Genomic DNA, 11,171 nt, shown 5'->3' with positions numbered 1-11,171 from the left:
AAATATGCAATGTCCGGGCACCCAAGGCCTTTAAGGCTCACCACTTATTGAATCTACAACCTAAGCACAGTAAATGACATATTCTTTACAACTTGGAACTCCCATTGAGCCCATAACACATTAGAATCTTACAATGGCTTGAAAAAATACTAGAAAATACAATACGTGACCATTTTGAAAAAACGTGAAAAAGGTGTAACTCCAATCTTTACTGCTTCTTTGCATTCATCCTCGATGTGCATTCGTACATCTTTGGTCTTTAGTAGCTTCTGTTAACTGACGTTGACTCAGTTAACAATAGAATCTCAAAAAGGTTTCATAGGATGATATCATGTTTCTTTTAGAGAACCAAGAGGAAAACATCAAAATCAAAAACTCGTAAGACAACACCTCAAAATCATTATATTCATAAAACAACGCCTCAAATAAAAAAATAATCATCATTTGGGACAGTATAAAAAAGTCCCCCCCCCCCCCCCCCCAAAAAAAAACAAATCTCCACACATAATCGTTCCTATGCCAATCTATAGGATGATGTGATTAGTATTGAAGTATTAGCATGCACGTTGTAGGAGAGAACAATCATTGTCAATGATTTGAAAAGTCTATACTCCATGCAATTATGGATTTGCATGGATTGCTATAAAGAGATCTAAACACAATTGTTATTACTACCTCCTCATGACTAAGTAACACCCATATTTAAGAGGGGATCGAAAGCGGAGAAGCTCACGCGCGAAAGCCGAGAAGATCGCAGCCCCAAAAATCAAATCAAAAACTAAACCTGGACAGCCTGGGAAATGCATTTTATTTTATAATATAATGTTATAAAATCGATTGTGAGTACACAATGCATGCGTGGGTGAGGTGGTTAGTCTATGTGACCCTAAACTCGGACGCCAGGTCTTGGGTTCAAATCGCCTCACCGCGTCTCGTTTTTCCCACTGGCCATGTTTAATGCGCCTCGCCTTTTTTACAACGTGCCTCGTTTTTCCCGCTAGCCAGGTTTAGTGTGCCTCGAGATCCCGCCCCACATCCCCGATCGTCAATCCCATTACTCCACCCCGCATTTAATATGGGTGTCACTTAGTCTCAAGGTTACTACCCTGAAGTTGTAAGAATCTAGCTTATTCTCTCTCCATTTAGATGTTTAGGGATGCCTCCATGAGCGTGTGTCAAACTAGCTGAGCTAATTTTTAAAGTAATCCGTGTATGTATGCATAGCTCGCCATGATGGGTCCGACTAGATAGTCGATTCAGCATGAATGGGTGCATACAATGTATATAATAGGAAGACCACCATGTATGATTAGAAGATAAAGTGCCTTGCTAATTTGAGATATCAAGTGTTGGGTGCAAGCCATGATGGACTTGTGTGTTTTGAGAGTGGGAGGTGCTATGGATACCTTTTATTATTGTGACCACAAAGCATGAGCATCACACCAGCTCTCACCACATGCATGGGAGACTCTCCTACACACACTACCCTAATAAGGAGTTGTGTTCTTAAGGTCCCTCAGACATGTGTGACACTATGCTGGCATAAAATGAATTGCAGAAGACTGTGTCCACAAGAGCAAAATCTCACTTGAGGTGACACGCTTTCCCATCTCGTGTAGCAAAGCACATTCCCACTCATGTGTGTGTGAGAGAAAATTAGTGGTGTTGATCCCGCACATAGCACGCTCGTTGTAGTTGCATTACCAACAGTGGTAAGCTATTTTGATACGAATCCCACACAATTTAATTTATTAAACTTTGGTATGCTCGTGTGTGACACACAAGGCACCCAAAGAATTTCTTTTGGGTATGTCTAGGTGCTTGTGTTATGGGGAACCATAACATGAAGATAAGATTGAAGAAAAACAACATTTACTTCGATTACATTCACAAAATCCCTTAACAGATAGCTTCCAACACATATACGAAAATCAAGAATCTGTCAGGGAGACTACATTTTTGAATCTCACATGAAAAGTGATTACGCATAAAACAAGAATTAGACATTGCACAAGGCGTCAATCCACTCCTTCTCCTTCATTTGCCATGTTCAAAAACGTTACAATCATCAGGTATTAACCTTTTTTTTTTATATGAAGAGGTTTGTCCCTTTTCACACTACAATTACTAACCATCTCAAAAACTACAAAACACTCAATGGAAATTATAAAACTACTCCCATTTTGGGTTTAACATCCCGTATTTGAAAAGTGCCTAAGTGTGTGTCAGGGAGTAAAGTTAAAAGGAAGTTAACTTATGTGTTGTGAGCCATCCCTACCAGCAATGTGTTGGTCCGTGGTGATTCAAAGTTGTTGCATAGCCTCCACACTACGTCCAAGAATCCTCATTTGTGACTTGTGAACATCACGTTCAAGACTTTCAAGATAATGAACTTTGGAACAAACCTTTTCCATAATCTCACCAAAAAGAATGGATTGCAATATATCCATAGTGCTTTGTGTACATCATGTTGGTTCCTTACTAGATACAATGTGCTTTAAACTCTGAAACACAGGTTCAAACATAGATGAAGTGAATTCCCGCACACGGGTCCAAATCAAGCATAAGCAGCTACAATTTCCCCTCTCTGCAGCTCACGTGTCTCTCTCTAGTTGATGCATGTTGTGAGAACCACCAAGTAGGTAGGAATCAAGATCCAAGGCCACTGTCGTTGCCACCACGTGTACTATGCATCGTCTTCGGAACCATTGTCTCACTGTAGTCCTTGTTAATCTTTCCTTTGCCTTGTTCTTTCTCAAACCTTAAACCTTGTCTTGGTACATTGAGACAACTTCCTTCTCCATAAGAATATAGATGAGGTCAAAAGTATTGTTCATGCCAAGTTAATTAAGTACTATGTTTATGTTGCTACCATCAATTAAGTTCACCCTCTATGTTCTCAAAGTAATCTCACAAAAATGCTCACTCGAATTCTCCTAATTCCGCTATTCTCAAAGTTCATAGGCCATTTCCATTACAATAGTTCCCAACGGTATACCTCAAACTTTGTTCATTCCAACCGGGATAATAAATCCCTCTCCCACTTACCCTCTTGCAATGAACAACTTCAGCCTTTCCTGGACAACTTAAGGACCTACCTTCTTAAGCAAGAAAAGAGAAACCAATAGCTCTGATACCAATGTAACAGATTATGGCTAATAACATTGATTGTAGAGGAATTAAAGTGACAATAGTGAACATTTTCTTAAGAGAATTCTTGATGAACATAGGGAGAGTACTTGATTGAGGATAATAAAATAAAAATTATACCTAGTTAGCTTGGCATGAACAATACTTACAAAAGAGTGAGAGAGAGAGAGAGAATTAGAGAAATTGACAATAATTGAGTAGCAAATTTACTTGCAGTCGGTCCCCCCTCCAAAAGGATTTGTATTATAGGTTCTCCCATAAACAGACTTGTTACAATACATTCTTTGTGTTCCTTGAGACCTTGTTGATGCCATGAAGATGATAAGCTGCATGCACCAATATTATGCCCAAAATTAACTTGCAACAAACATGAACTTGTCCGCGGCTTCAATCCCAAGACCTCAAACACCTTCAAAGGTGAAGAGAGCTAGCAAGGAGTCAGGGAAGGGAAGAGAAGAAGATGTATTCTTAGGAGAAAGAAGTAGTCTCCTCACATATCATTACTCTTAGAGAATAGCATAGCATAGTAATGGAGATGAAGAAGATGATAAGCATTGCTTTGAAGCCCGACTCTTATTTGGATTTGCATTCCATAGCCAAGAGGTGTTGGTGTAGGCTCTCTACTTCTCAAGCTTGAAGAAGGAGATGGAGTTCTTGCTCAACACATGAGAGAATGTGTGAGTGTGTGAGAGTGTATGCCAAAAAGGAGACCCCCATCTTGCTTTGGTCGACCCCTCTCTCCCTTAGCACTAGCTTGTACCCTATTGGCTTATGCCAAGGCCTAGCCAATCACAAGCTTTGGTCATAACTAGCCATAGAGGTAGCATTTGGACAAGTGTCGTCCTTTCACCTTTTGAGAGAGAGAGCTCAATTAATTATTTAATTAAATCTAGTTTCTCATTGGACCTCCCTAAAGGCCATCCAATAGGATTCAGGCACACTATGAAGGCAACATGGCTAGGGACTTGACATGTGTCCTTTATGCCTCTTGTGGAAAGGGTGGCTCTGAGAGTGTCGGAGTGTGTTCTCTATCATCCCCTAACTTTAGGACTCACCCCCTCCTTTGTAGGACTCATGTTTGACCTCAAGCACCTTGGCCATCAAGCACCTCAAGCACCTTGGTCATCAAGCACCTTAGTCACTAAGCACAGGCCTAGCTTGCCTAAGGTCTAAAGTACCTAAAGATCCTAGGTCTAAGGACTTTTCGCACTAACCTTTGGAGGTTTTTAATGAAGCTAACCATAAGGTATTTTTCCATAATCTGCACATTGTTCTTCATTAGACCATCTCCTTTCGAGCCTCTTTTGAGATGTAACCATCTCTCCTTTTTGGCCATGTGCTAAGGTAGGTCTAACAACACATATCTATATTCTAGATCTTGTTCCCCTTTTATTTTCCCATATTAAATGATCAGTTTAACATGAGAAAATCATTTGTTAAAGTTAAATATTAGATTTTATGACAAGATGGATATGTGATGTAGGTGTAGTAGTTCAAAAGCCGCGATACGGAGCCTAAAAACATGTTATGCTCACTCGGTGGTCCTGTATTTTATGGGCCGTTGTATGATGACTCAAGGCTTATGGGAGTGGGTGGCATCGACGACTAACGACAGGAATGTGATCTTCCAATTCACGGTGGTAGGAAAAGGCTTTTATGTGAGAGGATGTGCCTCCAAGCAAATTGTTGAGGATCTATTTATGAGAGAAGGCATATGGGGAGCTTCTCACTTCGCATATGCTATGTCGTGGACGCTTGAGTTCTATTCGAACGAAGAGTTTTATGGACTCCTGCTCGGTGTGGGTTATGCTTAAGGGTGCTTTCCTTGATGGCTTCAAGACTTTGTTGACTCAGTAACTGCCATGTTGGGCAGGATGCTTTTCATTCCAAAACTGCAACTAGTGAGATCGGTCATGGACATAAAGGCCTACATACTGTGGAATATGAGCAAACCCATTCCCAAATATCTAGATTTGAATATGGGTAGTTTTGGCACCTATCGACAAGAGTTAGCTTTTGCCTCGTTCCCAAATGCCTACTACAAATATTGCAAAATTGGTCACTATGCTAGGGACTGCCTCGAGGTGGAAGTTGCCCACAATCTAAGGATTGGGACAACTTGGAGGCAAGTCACAAGAGAGGTCCAAGCTCCCAACGGATCTCTCTAGGATGGATGTAAAGACTAGTGATCAGGACGTGACTTACGACGGGGAGGGGACTGAAGAGACGGGTTGCCTGTTAGTTGAGTTGCAAGAGAAACCAGCTGAGCCGATCGGACCCTCTGATAAGATAAGCAAAGAGACTGAGAGCCCAATAGGTGAGATACAAGATAAACTAGAGTCGGTTGATAATCCCGTCATAAAGGCTCGAACGTCCAATGAATCTAGTCAACTTGATTCAAATACAAACATATTGTTAAAATTTTGGGTAACACGACCAACACCGTTACTTTGGTTAAGCAAAAGAAGAAGAAAAAGTGATGTTTGTTGTCTCTCCTTTCGGTGGTGCATTGGCTTGGTGGTCGAGGGGTGTGTTGTGGCAGCCCCAAGATAATCTTGGTTTCACTCTGTTGTTGAGGGTTACAAGGTGCCTTTTATCAACTGATGTATCTATTGGTTTTGTAGTTAGTGGTAGATGCCATGGCTCGGTTTAAGCATGGCTTATTTTGTAATTTCTTGTTTTCTTAATAGATATATCCACTCACTATTGTGAGTTTGGCCAAAAATATATTTATAAACAATTTTCAAAAGACGAAACCTAATGTGAATATCAAGTTCGAAGCTATTGTTTTAGCATGCCAATAAAGCAACGATAATGCCAAAAAAAAATTTGAAATAAACTTGGTACACTGTGGAGTCCCCCACTCAAAATGAATCCTAGACTATCCATGTATATAACAACAGTTACTATAAGAATTTTACAACCTTACCCTTCTTTTGAAGAGCAAGATTTTTCCCTTGGGATGACACCAAAGCTGTCAACAATGCGCCTCTAATTATTTGGGCTTTTTTTTTTTATGAGTGAAAATCACATTGAAAAAGCAAGTATAAAGCACATTTATCCCACATGTAGGGTCTCATTTGGAACCCTAGAATCTTCCACTGAGAAAATACACATCTATGGACCCAAAAAAAAAGGAAGAAACAAAAACCAATAGAATCAGAGACTCTCTCTCTCTTATGGTACAATCTAAAGAGATGTGCTATCTACCTTTGGGCCTTGTAGCATCAAAGTTTGCCAACTACACTTGCACTCATTTCATAACTCTATAACAGTGTTCCGGAACAGTGTGCCTCAGCTTAGCCTTGAGCCGGTTGAAAAATCAAAATTACAAAAAATTTCAATTATTTTGAAAAATTTCCTCTTTGAATCTGACCTAAAGGAAAATTTTAATGTTTGTGAAATTGATTTTTCCCAAACCCTGCTCTATAATAATACCAAGCATGTCTTTTTTTGTAGCAGATCGCACATATCCCGTGTGAGGCGATACAAACGTTAAGTGAGCGCTACCAAGGTCGCTTGGTCTCACACTCGGATCCATGACCAAAGTCATAGCTCAACCAACCAAGCTAGCTCCTTAAGACAAGGACCAATAGACCAAGGTATGCTCAACACAAGAGTAGCATGTAATTGACTATGGCGGGCCAACACGTCACCTTGTTTGGTTGCCTCTTCCGCGAAGAGATGGTCCAAGAAAACCAGAAACAATTGGCCTATTGCAATAACAAACCGCCTCAAAAGGAGGAAGTGTCTCTTCCTCTCGTTGGTGTAGAACGTGAACCTACCAAATGCCTACCAAGTATTACATTTCTTTTCTTTCAAAGCTTGATGTGTTGGAGCTGAGGAAACAAGAATTAGAGAAGACCAGTAAAAGCACTTACTCAAACAAATACAAGAGCAAATTTAGAATCACACACAAACATTGAATAAGCTATAACCATAGCATCACTACACTTTATTGACATTGGACAAGTGAAACAACCACGTCCAAAGCAGAGTATGTCGAGCAACCAATGTTCAAGATCACACACAGGATTAGTAAGTTATACCCAATAAAGTCAATGTTTCTAGGAAGGTCATCTTTCCTAATCCTTCAATAGGAAGGGAAATACTTGTCACTAATTTCACCAATAGAGAAATGGAACTTCCTGTCTAGCCAAACACTCAAAACCACATTTGGTCACATCGGACACCATTTACAACAATCTACCATCTATGATATTCACTTGGGCTTGTGTATTCACCCAAAGCAAGGATACAAGTCGCTTGTGTACTAGGCGGCGGAAGAAAACTGCAAAGGGGCGTCAATACTGCATGGCAAAAGTTGATTGGTTGAAGTTGAGGCACTCTTCTGCCGGGCCCTCCATTTTTCACTGTTCCGCCTCCACTCTGTTCACACTAGGCGGTGGCAGATTTGCGAAGACGTCTTTCTTCCGTCGGCTCAGTCTGAACCCAGCCTTAGACACAAGAGGCTGTTGGCTCTATCAACTGAGCTAGCACTCATTGACCCTTACATGGTTGTTGGCTACCTCCACCCCTCTGTTCACACAAGCCTGCAGAACAAAATATCAAAGTTTTAGCAAAAGCATAGTTCAGCAGTACATTCTACGCCAGTGGTAACCTTGGGCAAGCTGAAGGAGTTTCAAAGCTCATGGCTTGCTCTCGCCCAAGAATTGGTGGGTACAGAGAGAAGCTGGGATGTCTGGGGGGGGGGGGGGGGGGGGGGGGGGGGGGGGGGGGGGGGGGGGGGGGGGACTGGTGGGTACAGAGAGAAGCTGGGATGTCTAGGCCCAATCTGCCTCCTTCACTTGGGGGGGGGGGGGGGGGCGGGGGGGCTTGCTCTCGCTCAAGGACTGGTGGGTACAGAGAGAATCTGGGATGTCTAGGCCCTCACTACATCCCAGCTTCTCTCTGTACCCACCAGTCCTTGGGAGGCGAGAGCAAGCCAGCACATCCCAGGCCCAATGCTGGCTTCACTGGGGGGTGGGGGGGGGGGGGGGGGGGGGGGGGGGGGGGGGGGGGGGGGGGGCTCGCCCAAGGACTGGTGGGTACAGAGAGAAGCTGGGATGTCTAGGCCCAATCTGTGTCCTTCACTACATCCCAGCTTCTCTCTGTACCCACCAGTCCTTGGGCGAGAGCAAGCTCGCCGCCCCCCCCCCGCCCCCCCCCCCCCCCCCCCCCCCCCCCCCCCCCCCCCCCCCCCCCCCCCCCCCCCCCCCCCCACCCCCCCATCCCACCCTAGATTCCTAACTCGCACACATCACAAACATCGCCACGCCATTGTAAAGTCTTGTAAGAGCAAAAGTCAGATACAATGCACACATGGAGGTAAGCCGCTCAGTTCGTTCCGACTTCGTGAACTTCAACAAACGAACTGCTGCTTGCGCACATGGAAGCTCGATCACTGCAAGCATGCTGATATGTAAGCTCAAATCCTGGCAAAGTTTGTGCAGGCCTTATCAGCACAAATCCTGGCAAAGTTTGTGCAGGCCTGTTGCGTAACGGTTGGCAGCCTTTGCCAACCTTTGGGAGACCTTTTCGCCATAGGGAACACATGCATCTTCTTTGCAGCACTAAGATCTCACCTGCTGCAAATGACAAAAATTCCGAAAAAGTGGAGGCCTGAGCACTTTAGGTGAACAATGAATTACGCTTCATGTGCGCAGGTACTCAACACTAAAACGTTTTACATTCGAAACATCACATCCTTCTATGTAGGAACAGTTTTATAAAGCAAGGACTTTTCTAATCAACTCCATAACTTCCAATACAGCTTTGCATAAGCAGAGATTTGACAACCATGAGTTAACATAAAGGAAGAGAGATTGCAAAGAAGAATCGTCGTCATCAATTACTCACAACATGAGAGAGAGAGAGAGAGAGAGCACAAATATATACCAAGTAGCTTCAAAATTTGAAAAGACATCACAAGCTTGATCTACACTGCATATCAATAAATCCTTTCAAAAAGTTATGTTTCCAATTAATTGCAACAACTTTATATACAAAGTGGTTTACATTTGTGTTGCTTCTTATGGGCAGATCAATCATCCCCCACATTTCAAGAGCTTTAGGAAGAAAGTAACCTTGTATATCCAAGTATGGGAAACAATTTCCACACCAAACGATAGGGATATATGATCTATTTTGGAGCGAAGTCACCAATTATTGATGGCAACTACCTAAGGGAAATCGAGCCTACTCGATTTGATTCGATTGCCGCTTTTCTTTCGGCTCCACTTCACAAAACGAGTGGTGAAACCATGTGTTGTCTACACTATCATTAGGGCCTGATTAGCTTTGCAAAATTTGCATAAGCTTTAATAGAGGCCCCCTTTTTTTTTTCAATTTGAGTATAGTGTTTGTAACTCTACAATGAGTGGTTAACATGGGTGGAGTAGTCTCTTGTCCCTGCTCCTTCCCATCCCATCCACTCCTCCCACTCATCCCATGACTCGTCGTACACTCCCATCATCGGCTCCGGTGCCATCGAGTCCGCTGAGTATTGCTGGACCGCATTGTTATTGCCTTCCAAAAAACCCATTACTGTCTGCACACACATGTAGATATTTCAGTTACAGAGATCATCGGAGCCAAAGCTCAAAGTGAACCAATATGAGTAGAATCATGCTTCTCATGATAAATTTGCACAAAACACGAACATGAGTGTATGCATTCGACCTAGGTGGCGTACCTCATACGCATCATTAATCTGCATAAATTTGTTTGAGCAAGAATCGCCTTTGCACACATCAGGATGATACTGCACCAACAAGAGAGAAACCATAAGGGATACATCTTGGCTCTCTCTCTCTCTCTCTCTCTCTCTCTCTCTCTCTCTCTTCTCTCTCTCTCTCTCTCTCTCTCTCTCTCTCTCTCTCTCTCTCTCTCTCTCTCTCTCTCTCTCTCGTAGGCTCCAGCCAGCCGGCTAAAAGGGGGTCTCTGCAGGTGCGTGCACTGACGTGCCCAACACTTTTTGTGGTCGGACCATGGTTGGCTGGCGGGTGTAGCCCAAGGCTCACCCTCCCCGGCAGGCTTCCACCCTCTGCACTCTCTTCCCGCATCCTCCTCTCCTAGCTGGAATTTTCTGGACCTTTGATCCTCCGGTAGGCAGCCCTATTGTGCTCAAGATTCACTCGATGGCAGCCGGCTACCTTCCTCCTCCCCCTTGCTGGCTGGCTGGCCGCACCAGCTCCATGTGCTAGGGCTATGTGTGTGTGTGTGTGTGTGTGTGTGTGTGTGTGTGTGTGTGTGTGTGTGTGTGTGTGCGCGCGTTGAGATCCTCTCTCTTCTCTCTCTCTCTCTCTCTCTCTCTCTCTCTCTCTCTCTCACACACACACACACAGAGAGAGAGAGAGAGAGAGAGAGAGAGAGAGAGAGAGAGAGAGAGAGAAGTACCTTCAAAGCCAGGCGGCGGTAGGCCTTCTTGATGTCATGCATGGAGGCATCTGAGGTTAGGCCAAGGGTGAGGTAGGGCCCCCTGGAGGGGGGAGATGAGGAGGGCGAGGAGCCCAAGTAAGCGTATGTACAGGTTGCTGAGGAGGATCTGTTGCTCGCTGCAGCCCATCGCCCAAATTCGCCGCCTCTGTTGGATTGCTGCCCGCCGCGAAAGGATCTGATGGTCAAAGGCGTCGCCATTGTGGGTGCAGGAAGAGGGGAGGGGCGGAAGGGGGGGAGAGAGAGAGAGAGAGAGAGAGAGAGAGAGAGAGAGTGTGTGGATCTGCGTGTGTGTGTGTCTGTGAGAGAGAGAGAGAGAGAGAGAGAAAGAGCGGCTAGGCGCACTCACGAATATAAAGGGGAGCGGAGCGCCAGAAAGCATATGCTTGGTTTGTGCGTGCGTGCGTGCGAGCGAAAGTGAGAGGGGGGGAGGGAGGGAGTGTGACTCGGCTCTTCTGGCAATTCTGGGGAACTGGGACTGGAAATTAGAAGGAAGGTACCGGGAGCTTATCCAGTTGACGTGATCAGCTCGCCACGTTGGTCTGCATTTTCAAATTTCCCCTCTGACGTGGAGTAGACACCCA

At 44.2% G+C, this 11,171-nt stretch overlaps 1 protein-coding gene across 1 annotated transcript; it reads right to left on the bottom strand.

Annotated features, from left to right (window-relative positions):
• Positions 1 to 9,100: 9,100 nt before the first annotated feature.
• Positions 9,101 to 10,968, bottom strand: LOC147435483 (chaperone protein dnaJ 8, chloroplastic-like). The gene is made up of 3 exons (XM_086488544.1): positions 10,549 to 10,968; positions 9,845 to 9,913; positions 9,101 to 9,700 (listed from the first exon to the last, which is right to left on the bottom strand). The coding sequence occupies exons 1-3, from the start codon at positions 10,786 to 10,788 to the stop codon at positions 9,521 to 9,523; spliced, it is 489 nt and encodes a 162-aa protein (XP_086344670.1). The 5' UTR covers positions 10,789 to 10,968; the 3' UTR covers positions 9,101 to 9,520.
• Positions 10,969 to 11,171: the final 203 nt, after the last annotated feature.

This window comes from Adiantum capillus-veneris, chromosome 18 (assembly GCF_014529385.1).
Source record: "Adiantum capillus-veneris isolate H3 chromosome 18, ASM1452938v2, whole genome shotgun sequence".
NCBI lineage: Eukaryota > Viridiplantae > Streptophyta > Polypodiopsida > Polypodiales > Pteridaceae > Adiantum > Adiantum capillus-veneris.
Note: the sequence above shows the minus strand (reverse complement) of the source record. Positions and strands in the feature narration are given on the sequence as shown.